The sequence below is a fragment of the Rhipicephalus sanguineus genome, chromosome 11, assembly GCF_013339695.2.
Source record: "Rhipicephalus sanguineus isolate Rsan-2018 chromosome 11, BIME_Rsan_1.4, whole genome shotgun sequence".
Classification (NCBI taxonomy): Eukaryota; Metazoa; Arthropoda; class Arachnida; order Ixodida; family Ixodidae; genus Rhipicephalus; species Rhipicephalus sanguineus.
The window spans coordinates 87,678,447-87,693,949 of record NC_051186.1 but is presented as its reverse complement, the minus strand read 5'-3'; the positions used below and the strand labels follow the sequence as shown (position 1 = coordinate 87,693,949).

Genomic DNA, 15,503 nt, shown 5'->3' with positions numbered 1-15,503 from the left:
AGCTACACTGAAGACATCCTCGATTTGTGTAAGAAAGCCGACGCCACCATGTCGGAATCTGACAAGATGAGGCACATTATAAAAGGCATCGACGACGATGCCTTCACGATGCTGCTCGCCAAAAACCCCAGCACAGTGGCCGAGGTCATCACGCTCTGCCAGAGCTACGAGGAGCTGCGCCGGCAGCGGTCGATGACCCGTCGCTCTCCATCCCGCGACGCCGAGCTCGCTCGCTTGTCGACCATATCCGATCACTCCGCCTTGCTCGCAGAGGTGAAGTCATTCGTGCGCGAGTAAATTGCGCGCCAGTTCTCGCTGCTGGACTTTGCTCAACCTCAGTACGTTCAACAGCCGTCAACCAATCTTCTCCCTCCCCTCCGTCGAGCGATTGTGCAGGAAATCGCGGAGGTCATGCGTGAGTACCACCAGCACCATCCAGCTCCTGCACCACTCAGTTACGCCCAAGTTGTCGCCAGGACGTCCCCAGTAATACCCGCAGCAGCCCCACACAGTTACGCCGAAGCCGCCCCTAGACATCAGTCCTTCGAAGCGGCTGTGCCGGCTACCTACGCCGACGTCATGCAGAGGCCACGACTGCAGCCAACGATGCAGTCATATCAGTCGCCACCCCGTCAATCACGTTCTGCGCCATGGGCGGGCCCTGCTCCAGCAAACCGATGGCGCACACCTGACAACCGCCCCATATGCTTCGCATGCGGTTACGCCGGCCACGTGGCGCGTTACTGCAATCGCGTCCAACCGCCTCAAGTCGTGTCGCCCGCCACCAGCCAGTCAAACCGCACATTTTACGCCCCACCTACGCCTCTGTCGCCGACGTCACGCCAAACTCCATCTACTCGGCGCTCTCCGTCTCGACGACGTCGCTCACTGTCGCCGATGCGCCCACGTCCGGTCGCTCGCGACCAGGAAAACTAGTCGTCGCAGTCCAGGAGGCAAGGGCTGCGACGCTATCGAACTGCGAAAGCCCTCAGCGAAGCCCATCGAACGTGATAGACGCGTTTGTCGACGGTGTTCCCGCATCTGCCCTTGTCGACACTGGAGCCGCCGTATCCGTTATGGACCGAAAATTTAGCCGATTACTGCGAAAAGTGAGGACGCCACTTTCTGGGATGTCTCTCCGTACAGCGAGCTCCCAGAGTATTCATCCTACAGCAATATGCACAGCTCGAGTCGTCATTCAGGACGTTTTGTATGACGTCGAGTTCATTATAATTGCTGCATGCTCTCACGACGTCATCCTGGGATGGGATTTTCTCTCCCGCCACGACGCCGTAATTCATTGCGCACAAGCCGAAATCGAACTCTCCCCGTTCTCAGATCTGACGCCGGCAGACACTTCGTCGGTATCGAGCAAGATCCTCGTAAAAGACGATACGAAAGTGCCTCCAAACTCGTCGACGGCTGTGTCAGTCGACTGCGCCGGTCTTTCCGACACCATTGCGCTCATTTCGCCATCTGACCACGTTTGCACAAGGAGAGGCTTGCTGGTACCTTTCGCGACCGTCCAAGTCACTCAGGGCAGCACCGCTAATTTTGTTAACAACCCATACATTGTTACGTTGGTGCGAGGGGAATGTCTTGGCAGAGTGGAACCCCTCGAAGACGCACAAGTTATGGACGCACCCGATGACACGCACTGTCCCAGTTCCGGTACGCTCAGTGCTGTTTCCGCGTCCGATTCGTCACCTGCTGATGTGTTCAGGTCCTCCATTGCTGACGACCTCACATCGGTCCAGCGTTCCCAACTTCTGTGCCTGCTGGAAGAATTTCGTTCTTCTTTCGATGTCGGGCAAACTTCTCTCGGCCGCACTTCCGCTGTTACGCATCGCATCGACACCGGCGCCCAACCACCACTGCGGCAACGTCCATATCGCGTGTCTCCCGCAGAACGCCGGGTCATTAACGAGCAAGTGGACGATATGCTTCGACGCGACGTTATTCGACCTTCGGACAGCCCATGGGCCTCTCCCGTTGTTCTCGTTGCGAAGAAGGACGGTTCCGTGCGGTTCTGTGTGGACTACCGACGGCTCAACAAGATCACTCGCAAGGATGTTTATCGTTGCCGCGAATCGACGACGCGATTGACAGCCTGCAAGGAGCCGAATTCTTTTCGTCTCTTGATTTGCGCTCGGGGTACTGGCAAGTACCCATGGCGGATGACGCTCGACCGAAGACAGCCTTTGTCACGCCCGACGGCTTGTACGAGTTCAACGTCATGCCGTTGCCCCGCCACGGTGGTCTAGTGGTTATGGCGCTCGAATACTGACCCGAAGGTCGCGGGATCGAATCCCGGCCGCGGCGGCTGCATTTTCGATGGAGGCGAAAATGTTTGAGGCCCGTGTACTTAGATTTAGGTGCACGTTAAAGAACCCCAGGTGGTCGAAATTTCCGGAGCCCTCCACTACGGCGTCTCTCATAATCATATCGTGGTTTTGGGACGTTAAACCCCAGATATTATTATTTAACGTCATGCCGTTTTGTCTGTGTAATGCGCCCGCGACCTTCGAGCGCATGATGGACACCGTTCTGCGCAACTTGAAATGGCACACGTGCTTGTGTTACCTCGACGACGTCGTGGTTTTCGCTCCGGACTTCTCCACGCATCTCCAACGTCTGCGGCATGTTTTGACGCGTTTGCGCAACGCCGGCCTCCAACTGAATCTGAAGAAGTGCCGATTTGCAGCGCGGCAGCTGACAATCCTCGGCTACGTCGTCTCCAAGGACGGAATCCTTCCTGATCCGGCCAAGCTTCGGGCCGTGGCCGAATTTCCCAAACCTACGACCGTAAAAGAACTGCGCAGTTTCGTGGGACTGTGTTCGTACTTTCGACGCTTCATACGAAACTTTGCCACCATCATATCGCCGCTGACGAAGCTCCTTGGAAGTAACGGACCCCTAAATTCGTGGTCTTCCGAGTGTGACGACGCGTTCGCAAAGCTCCGTCGTTTGTTGACGTCTCCTCCCATCCTACGCCACTACGATCCTACGGCCCCAACGGAGGTACACACGGACGCCAGCGGGGTAGGCCTCGGCGCTGTCCTTGCGCAGCGCAAACCAGGGTTCCCGAATATGTCGTGGCATACGCAAGCCGTACGCTTACCAGAGCCGAGACCAATTACTCGGTCACGGAAAAAGAGTGCCTGGCGATCATATGGGCCCTTACAAACTTTCGACCTTATTTGTATGGTCGCCCATTTGATGTCGTCACCGACCATCATGCACTATGCTGGCTGTCGTCATTGAAGGATCCCTCAGGCCGTCTCGCCCGCTGGGCACTTCGCCTGCAGGACTACTACATCCGCGTGCTGTACCGCAACGGACGCCAGCATGCTGACGCCGACGCCCTCTCGCGCTCTCCCTTGCCTGACGACAATGCCCCCTGCTCAGTATCTCACATGGCTGTTGCTTCAATCAACGTTCACACCATCGCTACCGAACAGCGCAAGGATAAATGGATCACCTCGCTGATCGACTTGCTCACTGATCCGTCGGCAACACCATCCACTCGCGCGTTGCGTCGTCAAGCCCACCATTTCGCCGTTCGTGACGACCTCCTGCACCGACGCAATTACAACGCCGACGGCCGCCAGTGGCTACTAGTAATACCCCGCAGTCTGCGTTCTGAAATATGCGAAGCCTTCCACTCTGACCCGCAATGCGCGCACTCTGGGGTATCCAAAACTTACCACCGCATACGACAACGATACTTCTGGCGTGGGATGTACCGCTACGTGCAGAAGTTCGTTCGCTCCTGCCTCGATTGCCAACGCCGAAAACCTGCAACGCACGTGTCGCCAGCAGGTCTACAACCATTACCTTGCCCTAACCGTCCGTTTGGGCGCGTGGGCATCGAGTTGTATGGACCCCTTCCTCTGACTTCGGCTGGTAACCGCTGGGCCATCGTCGCTGTTGACCATCTAACGCGATACGCCGAAACCGCCGCCCTCCCAGCGGCTACAGCGCGCGATGTTGCCTCCTTCCTACTACACAGATTCATACTGCGTCACGGTCCACCCCAAGAGCTTCTCAGCGATCGAGGCCGTGTCTTCTTATCGGAAGTCGTGGAAGCCATTCTAAAAGAGTGCCATGCTGTCAATGCAAAACTACTGCTTACCACCCGCAGACGAATGGCCTAACTGAACGCTTTAACCGCACGCTCGGCGACATGCTGTTCATGTACGTCGCCGCTGATCACACCAATTGGGATGCCATTCTGCCCTTCGTCACCTACGCCTATAATACCGCCCCTCAGAGCACTACTGGTTTTTCACCCTTTTTCTTACTGTACGGAAGGCACCCGTCGCACACCATCGACACGATACTTCCATACAAGCCGGATCCATCTGAGTGTGCGCCTATTTCTCACACAGCCAGGCTTGCTGAAGAGTGTCGCGAGCTTGCCAAGACATTTACGACGCAGGAACAAGAGCTGCAGAAGAGCATTCGCAACGGCACCACCACTTCTGAGCCCACGTTCCCCCCTGGAGCGCTCGTATGGCTCTCGGTCCCTACCACTGCAAGTGGCCTCTCTTCAAAACTGCTGCCGAAATACGAAGGCCCATACCGGGTCGTCGAGCGCACATCCCCGGTCAACTACTTGATCGAACCCATCGAACCAGCTTCGGACATGCGCCGTCGAGGGCGCGACATAGTCAACGTGGAGCGCCTCAAGGCCTACTATGACCCAATCATAGTGACGAGCTGTTAGGTCGCCGGACGGCTCCCTTTTCGTACCCGGGGTCATTGTGGCGAAGCAATTGGTACTGTTAAACGGTTGCGTTCTCCAGCGGCTCCTAGTGGGTCGTCCTCTTGTAAACGCCGCTCGCTCTCGGAGCCCGTGCTTTGGCCTGGACTGTCGCCATAGCGAATTGTCGCCGAGTCCCGTCCATTAAACCGCTTAACACTATGGATACATTGACACGTCGGAAGTTTATTCCGACGGAGTTAATAAAAAAACGCGAAGCCTCTGCGGAAAGCGCAGAGTCACAGCGAAAGCTGGAAGAGCGGCATTTCTAGAGCCTGATATAAGCTCTCTTGGGGCAAGTACACTAGCAACGTACTCACTGCGCCACAAATCATAATTCTTATGATGTTGGGAAGCACCTACTACGCCATTATTCATCATTCAGCGGAGAAGCGAGCTACCATCTGTAAGAGATTATGTGAACTGTGTTGTTGTGACGGCTGATCAAGATGAAGAATTATGGCTGAGCCCTCTGTAATGGGTTGGAAGCTTTAAACGACCCAGTAGATGCGTATTTTGCATTGTGTGACGCCCGGTCGTTCTTCCACTCTCACACCACGCTATATAACATACTTTAACGTGAAAAAGAGAGAGAGAAAGAACTTTAATGAGACCCTCAATAAATGGATCATGGGGGCCTTATTAGCTTTCTTGGCAACCAATAGAAGTGCACTGGCGAAGGACCCACTACGCTATAAGTCATAATTTTTGTGAAGTAGGGAAGCAGCCACTATGCCATTTTTCGTCATTCTGCGGACAACCTCGGTACCCGCTAAACACCTGTAAGGTACTGTGTGCACATGGTTGATGCTGTGGCTGATGACGATGAAGAATTATGGCAGATCCCTTTGTAATGGGTTGGAAGCATTCAACAATCTACTCGTTGCGCAATTCGCATTATGTGACGCCTGGTTCTTATTTTACTCTTCTACTACACTACATTACATATGTCAATGTGGTTTTTAGCCTACATGTAGCCTGTATAGTGTCTTTTTGCAAGGCTGTTTCAAGAACTGGCATGGCTCTGAAGTAGAATACTGGGCTCAAGCGCACAGGACCTTCGAACCCCGTTCCATTCTGGAATTGTTTTCTTATTTCGTTCTTTTCTTTTTTAATTCGCCCGATAGCGGTCACGGACACCGGCGGCAGCGGCGGACAACTACGGCGCCAAAAACGGCCCTTATTGTTATCTCATAATAGCTTTCTCTGTAGTACGTTTGAGACTTCGAGTGTGAAGTTCATGGACAACGATAGAGAGGTCCACCCTGAGGCGAGGCAATCGCACCTGAGTCCGGTGGGAGCAAGCAAAGAGAGGGCAGACATCAGCAAGTACCCCGAACGCGGGCTGGCAAAAGAGCGACCCCGCTGCCTAAGCATAATGAACTGTATCCATGGTAAAGGCGTGAGTGTTGCTGCAGAAACTTGGCATTCCGAAGGCATGCCCCCACCCCCCCCTGGGGCTGGCAAGCAAACGGACAGAAAGAGGAATGTATAGTACAGTTCATGTTCAAACTCAGCCGGTTTCACGCGTTTGCCGTGAGAGGTTTCTTTCCTTAGCGTCATTTTCCAGCGGTGTCTGCGATCGCGAAATTCCACAAATAGGGCGCAGTAAAAAGCAGTAAAAAGAATTCACTGCTAGATAGAGTCGAGTGGCAGAAACATCAGCGTAGCCGCGTGCATTGTCAGAAATGCTAAGCGCAGGCGATATGTAGCACGTCACTTAAAGTTGGTCGAACCAGGAATACATCTTCTGTGAGAGGGGTGTTAGTTGTCGATTGTGTGGGGCACTCTCCAAACTTCTCCACTGGCAATGTAATGTAGTCGCGCCAACGATGGGCAGACCGGCAGGTGTGTAAATGTGCGGCTTAGAGAGCATGACCACAAGTTGCAAAAGTTGCCGAGTTGCAAAATTGCAAGAGATTAGAAAAAGTTGCCCATGGTCACCTATGAACTGTAGAGTGATTGTGGTTGTCTAACAAATTGTGATAAAACAAGCAGTGTTTATCGCAACAGGGAAATGTCAGTCCTCTTGATTGTTGAGCCAGCTGAAGTGAAACATGATGGCATTGGATGTGTGAACGCGCCGTCTATCTTACACGCTAAAATCTCCCTTGACTTGACGCCGCGTTTCATCGTAACCAATGAAACGCATCGTGCGCTGAGGAATAGATTTGACCTTTTCGTACTGTTAGCTCGTTCAAAAGGGGATGTCGCCAGAGCTCGGAAAGATTACGAGTTTTGCCAAACTCGGGCCATCCTGCATAGCACACCAGTTTCGTTGTTTCAAGATTTTTTTTGAAGTCACTTAAATTTTGTCATGGGCGTGGCTCTGTGGTAGGACTTAGATTTTGTCTTCAGAAAGGAGGTTGGTTCGCAACCGAAACGTCGATAGACAAACAGTGTAGACGAACGAGCCCCTCATTGTGGCTTTGTTGAGGAAAATCAGCATGGTCATTCCGCTACCACGTGATTTTCGTGCTACTAAACGACATGGCAGTTTGTATCGATGAAGAAGTGTACTGTCACTTAGTCAAGCCTTCATTTAGGTATCGAGGCGTCTCGCACTGTTGGGAGTAGGACCATTCAAGATCATCCTTAAGGGTCTTCATACGGTAAGTACGCTGCCTCAGTACTATGGTCTCATTCTCCTGGAGCAGCGAGCAGCAATGTCACTGTTATCCTTTATATCTATATTCTCAATACCACAGCCGTGCACCACGATTGTTCATGCGAGTACGCAGTGCCGAGGCCTCGTTATCCGCGAAGCCATTGGGGCAGGTGTTTAGAAAAATCCGTCGGTAACAAATTGCGCGAAATAATGCGGCGAAAGGCTGCCTCTTTCAATTCAAATATTATATTTTTCTTCCCTGAAAATGCCTTAAGATCTAAATGGCTGCATCAGTGTTTAATTGCGGAAACAGCAAAACAAAAAATTCTAGGCAACGCATTGGACCAGTCATGACCCAACGTTGGTACACCCTTCGCCGATATATTCTTACTACATCAGAATTCGGGGTACTAGTTGCAAACAAATTGCACTTGACTAGTGTTCGCAGACAATCGGAGTCACCCGCCACGGTGGTCTAGTGGTTATGGCGCTCGATTGCTGACCCGAAGGTCGCGGGATCGAATCCCGGCCGCGGCGGCTGCATTTTCGATGGAGGCGAAAATGTTTGAGGCCCGTGTGCTTAGATTTAGGTGCACGTTAAAGAACCCCAGGTGGTCGAAATTTCCGGAGCCCTCCACTACGGCGTCTCTCATAATCATATCGTGGTTTTGGGACGTTAAACCCCAGATATTATTATTATTATTACAATCGGAGTCAAACTTTGGTAACGTTAGAAAAATCCCTCTAGCCAAAATCGTTCATTTCGCGTATCGCCAATATTAGGAAGCATGAATAAACAGTGACGGTTGGAGTGAGTGAGTGAATAAACTTTATTAAAAAGCCCGGGTGAGGCGGGGGGAAGAGGGGATTAACCCCGGTCCCGTCCCACTCTCCGTCGATGATGATGACGTCATGTGACGGCTTGAAGCCCTTGGACCCGGGCGGCATCCTCGGTTGGAACATTTTTTTTTATTTTTATACCAGAGGTGCACATGTTCAGGAATGTGATGCCCGTTTTGCAAAGAATCGTGCACTTTGTTGCGTTCACTGCCTTGCGCAGGTGACAACAGCATAGAGAAGCAGTATAGAACGCAATAGAAAATATCTACACAAGGCGCGTCGAATTAACAAGAGTAGAAATAGTGCCTCACATAAACACACACACGCACTCACGTACGTAAACACGCCCACGCGTGCGCACACGTACACATATACACACGCACGTACACTCACACACCACACACACCATGCATCTATGTTGGCGCTCACTTATTGCTCAGTGTAACGAGATCTGAAGACAAATCGACTTAACATCAAATTCGTTTAAGAATGGCCAAGTAAGGGGACGTCGACATTCAAGCAGGCACTCTGTACCATTGACGCCCACTATGTCTTGAACTGCTAGAGGCGAGAGCGTTTACAAACTTAACTATATGCGGCTATTGCTAAAGCTCGAAACAATGCGAATATTTCACAATTAGAGCCCAGATGAAGTGCGCAAACTGAAATTTTTCTATTGCACTATTGTATAAATGAGATCATGCGGATAGAACAGTCATTGCAAAGACGTTTCACTCTTTAGAGAAAACAATAGCCCACAATAGATTCCAGTAGAACAAAGTAAATAAATAAGTGAGAAACACCATGAAACATGTTAGGGCGGACGAATGGGCGTGTTGGTATTTCATGATCCCATGCGAAAGGCGCGAAGACGAAGACGGACCAAAGAGAGACACACACAAGGCGCCCTGGTGAGCGTGTGTGTTCATGTGTGTAAGTGTGTACCTGTGTGTGTATTTCTCACAGGCAGCGCTTGGCCCTGTCCCTTCTTTCTTTGTGCGGTTGTAGCACTATTTACCCTTAGTTCAGTATGTACCAACAAGCCCGCATGAACACTCTGTACTAGTTTGTGTGTGTGTGTGTGTGTGTGTGTGTGTGTGTGTGTGTGTGTGTGTGTGTGTGTGTGTGTCTTGTCTGTCGTCGTGTTCGTGCATTTTACATCGGATCAATGATCAAACACGATTTGTAAAGTGAACTTGCAGTAATAGAAGTTTTGCCATGACAAAATGAAGGTACGCAGTTTGGCTAGTTACTACCGAGCGTAATAAGGCATGAGTACTGGCAGAAATCGGACAATGAGAAGAAACAAGCGATACGAGTTGTTTGTGCGTATAGAATGGTTCCGTAGTCCACATTTGAAGGGGTCCAACAAGGATTCATATTAAAAACTGAAACGCATGAGACAAATAGTGGCAATGATTTATAGTCTACATGACATAACATGTAGACTTAACTCTTCCTGATTACTATTCTTTTGAAAACAAGTTTTTGAATTTTCGTAAAGGTATCTGCAAAAGCCTCTATCTCAAACGCCTCTGTGAAAATTCTCATTAAATTGGGACATGCTGGCCTTCGGAAACTTTATAAAATTCACGTGATACATGTGATATGGCCTGGTATTCTATGAGCATCTCCTGCTATCGATAAAATGAGCTGACGCATGGCAAGTTCGAACTCTTATTAAGTAACAGAACGGCTTGCAACGCAGCGCTCTTCACCTTTTACTGGCCTAAGTAAAGGTATGAAATGATTGCAAAGTTGAGGATTCTTAGTACGCGAAAAAAGCAGTAAATAAAACTCGGTAGTCATTCTCTAATTGTAACATGATCTCTAGAAAATAATTCGGAAAAAATGCGCACATACTAGTCCTGTACTCTCTATCTTATGTACTTCTCGCCTTTTCAGCGCCATTACACTGGAATGCCATGTGAACTGGCCCAAGTTGAAGCTTTGCTCATAGAAAGTCATTCTTAAGCACAAAAGAGGAACGCGGAAGAATGAATAGGCACACACGAACGCACACAAACAAGTGAACTTTACTATTCCGATGCATCGTTTCATTCACCCTTAAGCATGTGCACAATACCACAGAAAAAGAGCTTGCAAGATATTAACCACGCATAATTACATCCTATCAGCTAGGAAAGCTCACTGATTTTCGAAAAGAGACAATTAGGGAACACCGTGTTCCTCTAATGCGCCTAAAAATTTCTTTTCTATGTAGCTATGCATCAGCTAGCCCTACAGCAGACGTTACTAAGGCACCCTGATATTAATCTGCATTTGCCACCAATGTGTCATCGCGGTACACTCCCGAAATTTATCTCCACAGTGCACGACGAGGCTCACCCACAAGCGCCTGGTGGTTTGGTTTCTCGCAATTTGTAGCTCGATTACTACGACAGCGCACACGGGTGCCTCTGGAGCATTTTTTATTGAACTTGTGGTTTCAAATTCAATGCTCGCAGTTTCAAAACATCAACAACGCACTGCACACTACATTTCGCAAATGCTCCTGAGAATATTCACAATAATTGTTCATTTTTCCTGTAAAATGACATTATAGAGCCCTCATCTATAGGAAGTGCGCGTAATTTATACGTCATTTCCCAAGCTTCATTATCAACATTTGGTGCCCACTGCTGGACGAAGGTTCCTTCCAATGGCCTTTAATGTTGATCATTTTATGCGAGCTCATTCCATTTTATGGCTGCGAACTTCCTGAATTTCTTTACTGCATTTAATCCTCTGCCGTACTCGGCTACGTCTCTCATTCCTTCGTATCCACCCGTCGCTCCAACGAACGTTTGCCTGGCCTGCGTATTATGTAAACTGTCCAGGTGCTGTTTTTTTCTTCTTTTATAGCTTGTATCCTCTCGACTCCGCTTTCTTCTTGCCTCTTGTTGTTATGCCAATCATTTAAACAGCGAAGCTGTTCAAGCCATTCGTTGTCTCTGCCGAGATCATCATCATCATCATCATCATGAACCGGCACGCGCTCTCGTCGTCCTCTTCTTCATCGCCGTCGTCTTCATCTTCTGCTTCGCTCACTTAACACGTGCTCCGATTTCTCCGGCGCCGTATGCAATAACTCTGATGTGCGAGAGTACTTGTACAGGGAGGGAGAAAGAAAGAGAGAAAAAGAGAGAAAGAAAGATAAAATAAAGAATTTCCTGGGGAAACAAGTTTCTTGGCGAAAGGCATTTGAGCCCGCCTACCCACGATCCGAAGACGAGCGCCTTAACCACTCGGCAGTCCAGGCACGCTAGCAGAGCATAGTACCGCCTTGTATAGTATAGTTAGCAATGCGGTGGGAGAGGAGAGTGAGGGAGAGGAGGACAGAAATGAGGATGATGAGAAGGGTTGAACGAGTACAAAGAGAGCGAAAGAAAGAAATAAAAAGAGAAAGAAAGGGAAGAAAGGAAGAAAAAGACATAAGGGGAGAGAACGGCTATAAACCGACAGAGAAAAAGGCATAGAAGAAAGATGAAGAGAAATATAGAAATAGAAAATAAAAATAGATAGAAACAGATATATAGAAAGATAAATAAAGAGAGCACTCATGGAGGGGGGTGACGAGAGAGGTGACAGGGCACAAGTCTAGCCGAGCCAGGACCAGCTATGTGCCCACCAGCTATGCTGCGACCAGCCTTGCACGACTTAGTGCAAGCTGGGCTCATTTTTTTGCTCCATGGCGCTCTTCGTGGTTCTCAACGTGTTCTCGAGTTCCTTTGTTAACTTCCATGTTTCCGCCCCATGTGGCATTTATGGCAGTACACAATGGTTTTAAACTTTCCTCATTCGGGACAGTGTTCAATTACCGATCATTTGAAAGTCTCCCTTAATGTCTGGGTCAAGGAATATCTGCCTTAAGCGCTCCAGCACATGCTTATAATTCGGTACATTTCCTTTTCATGAGAAAGCTCCCCTGTCGTTAACTGTGTTGGCTTTAAGTACTCTTATAAAGACTAGAGATTTTACTTCCCAGTCGCCAACTCTTGCTTTTTCCACAGGCTATAAATAATTTTCTTCGTTTTTCGCATATTTAAATGTAGCCCTACTTCAGTGCTTTCTCGGTTTTAGGTCTTCGCACAAGTTTTGTAATTCGTCGTGATGACTGCAACATTGCATAAGAGCGGTACATTGTGTCCAAAACTTAGGTTGTTGAGATAATGTCTGCTAATATTTACTGCTATTTCTTGACGATCTAGTCGGCCGAACGCTTCGAAACACCTAGTGAACAACGTTTGAGAGATGGCGTCTCTTTTCTGAGCCCCCTTTCTATCTCAGTGAACTGCTCTCCTTGTGCAGCAAACTAGCTGTGGAGTGATTCATGATATTTGCTAAGATGTTTGTATATTCCATGTACTCCTAGGTAACGCAGTGCTTCAAAGACGACAGCTATCTCTACTGAGTCGAATACCTTTTAGTAGTTTATGAAAGCGCTATAAAATTGCTCCTGGAACTCAGTTGCTTTCTCATTTACCTGCCTTCTCGCATGGCTGTGACCAATGGTATGGCACCCTTCCTGAAACCTTGTTTTTTTAACTTTCCCGAATTCTTGCTTTTTAGCATATCGTGTATCTTCCTTCGAAGGTTGACTCATAACTGCTGGATTAGAAATTATTTGCGTAGTGGCTGTATATATCTGTGGAAGTTAATTCATGAGAAATATGCGGAGCTCCAGGAATTTTGACAGTTTCAAGGACAAACTTTCTTTTGTGTTTAAGCTTACGCCAGCTGAAAGCAGCGCAGTTTTCTTAAGAAACGGAAGACCTGTGTCCATTGACGGCATTTATAGAAATTTGATATCGCTCTTAAAGATGAATTCTAAAGGACATACACACCACAAGGACCTGATCGTCGTCGTCACTGGGCAAGTAAAAAAAAGTTCACATTTATGCGATTCTGATTTACGACACGCGAAATCATGCCTTTTTATAAACCACTGCTGTTGCATATTGCAGGCGACAACTGGTGACGAAATACGGTGTTCCTAACAATGGCAAGTATTTAAGAAACAATAGGACGCGAATTGATCGAATAATTTGAATTTCTTACCCTACAATAGCCAGTGATTAAGCTTTAGCGCTTCCTCATGACTTTCATCACCTTACAAGCACCTTTCTCATTATCTTTCAGCATCTTACAAAATAGTGATAGGGGTATTTGTGTCTGTCGTTTTTCATAACTAAATACAAATTTTCGCAGCTTCGCAATTCTAGGACGATTGGAGGACACGCAGAAAGCGCGATGAATATTCCACCGCGAATAATCGAGCGTATAGTTCTAAACGTCTATGCATTTTTCTTATTTTACGAGGCTCTTTTTCCCCTTCATATGGTTGGTAGTTTTTCTTGGCGCAACCCACCCCGTGAGATTGGCAATGAATCGGAAAGGATGCTACGAGCGAGAACGATGGGGTAGAGGGCTAGACGTTTTGAAAAGTGACGCCAGCTTGCTGTGACACGCACAGTACGCTCGTGAGGCTGATTGAGTGGTGATCCGCTTCAGTTGTTTTGAGAAGGGAGTGTGTCCTATTTTGCTGAAAAGGTATTGAAAGGCGTAATGTTATATGATATAGGATATGAGTGAAAGGAGGCGACATCATGCACGACCTAGGTTGAAGATTTCGCTGTTTTGCCTTCGAATGTGTGACAGCGGCAACACTAATTCTAGCCGGAGTCTTGGAGAACGCGTGGTTGGGATGGGCATGGAAGCATCTGAAATATTCCAAACGAACATATCGTTGGCAATATGAGACATTCGCAGCTGTGTTAATTGACGCTCACAACGCGTATATCGCGCAAGGAATACACATGAAGTATACATCTGCCCGTATTCGTATATACGGCGTAACTAGAATGGGAATGGCAGTGTAAAGAGGCCCAGCCCACAATAACAAACAAGTTACCCTGCATGACTTTCCATGTGTATGACCTTTGATAAAGCCAAATGCATACGCAATGTTCATTACAGCCAAACTCCGTCTTTTTTGTTCTCCAGGAGATCACATACCTAATGCCGCTCTTGTTCTAGGTAGCCCATATATGGGAAAAGTAATGGTCACTTTGGGCTATCGAATCTCTCACAGAATAGCGTACCGTGCTTGGTTGATATCTGGGATCATGTGAAGGGTCGGGTGTAAAAATTTCATTTCAAGTGCCACACTGACATCAACTGAATTTTATTCATTCATTCAATCAGAAATCCTGCATTTCTTTCGGTCCCTGGGTTCTCGTTGAACGTGATACATTTCACGACTCTCGAGATTGGGGGAGGGGGGGCTGGTTACGATGAACTGCTGTTTTATGGAGCGAAACGGTGGCTTTAACAGTAACCAGCCATGTATCAACTGTCGTTTCACCTGAGACCACCTTATCTGCACTCTTTCATCCTCCGTGAAGATTAAGTTACAGAAACACACAATATGTGAAGCCGCGGATTAAGCCCTCCGCGAAGCCAGGTGATTTCCTTCATGGTGATATCAGAGAGCACTATTAGGTAACCTAAATAATTATTCTCACTCCAAGCTTCACTTACAAGAAAAATAGGCCGGATAACTTTTATTTTTACAATGAGGCTAATGTATAAAATAGTGAATTTATCAAATTATTTCCTAGGTCATGAACTAAGAGAAGTACTAGTCGTGTCAACAGGCTTTTCAAGGCCACGAGTGCCACTACCAGTGCCGTTCTAACATTCATTATGACAATCCCAGTTACCTTTGTGAGGACTTTTATCATATATAGGCTAAGAACTGAGAGACTATTTATTCTTCAATTGTGCTTATCCCGAGGAAACTATTTTTTTAAAAAGAAACACCTGCCGCATTACAAAAACGTATAAGCTTCATTGTTACGGTTTTCATATTCTTTCCACCCGGATCTTAAAGCATAGGAGCTCCTCATAACATGCTCCTCTCCTCGCCATCTTATTTTAGCGAGATGGCAATTACATGACACTTTGGGTGGGCCTTTGCCGTCGCTGTCACCGTGATGTTCCGCATAAAGCCCAAATCGACAACAACGCCCCGTGCATCGCATGTTCTACGTGTTAGTAAAAGCGCGCGAGCGTCGGAGGCAAACGCGACTTAACCACGGATGAAACGAGCCGGCCATCTCCGTCGCATGCACAGTGCATGCAATGTCAAGCGTAGCGTGCGACGCTTGACATCGATTGCACCTGAAGCAAAGAGGAAACGCCCCGACCGTATTTCGTCAGGGGGGGGGGTGATTCTTAAAAGGAAGAAGGAAATGAAAATGAAAATTGGGTGTAGAGTGCACGATA

The 15,503-nt window shown here is 48.3% G+C and overlaps 1 protein-coding gene across 1 annotated transcript in view; it reads left to right on the top strand.

Moving 5' to 3' along the window:
* The window catches only part of LOC119373937 (uncharacterized), a 38,718-nt gene that overhangs the window by 11,537 nt on the left and 11,678 nt on the right, over positions 1-15,503 (top strand). Inside the window, exons 4-6 of the mRNA XM_049411200.1 lie at positions 7,312-7,377; positions 12,944-13,089; positions 13,181-13,218. Of these exons, the coding sequence (XP_049267157.1) occupies positions 7,312-7,377; positions 12,944-13,089; positions 13,181-13,218 (250 nt within the window). The remainder of the gene's footprint in view (positions 1-7,311; positions 7,378-12,943; positions 13,090-13,180; positions 13,219-15,503) is intronic.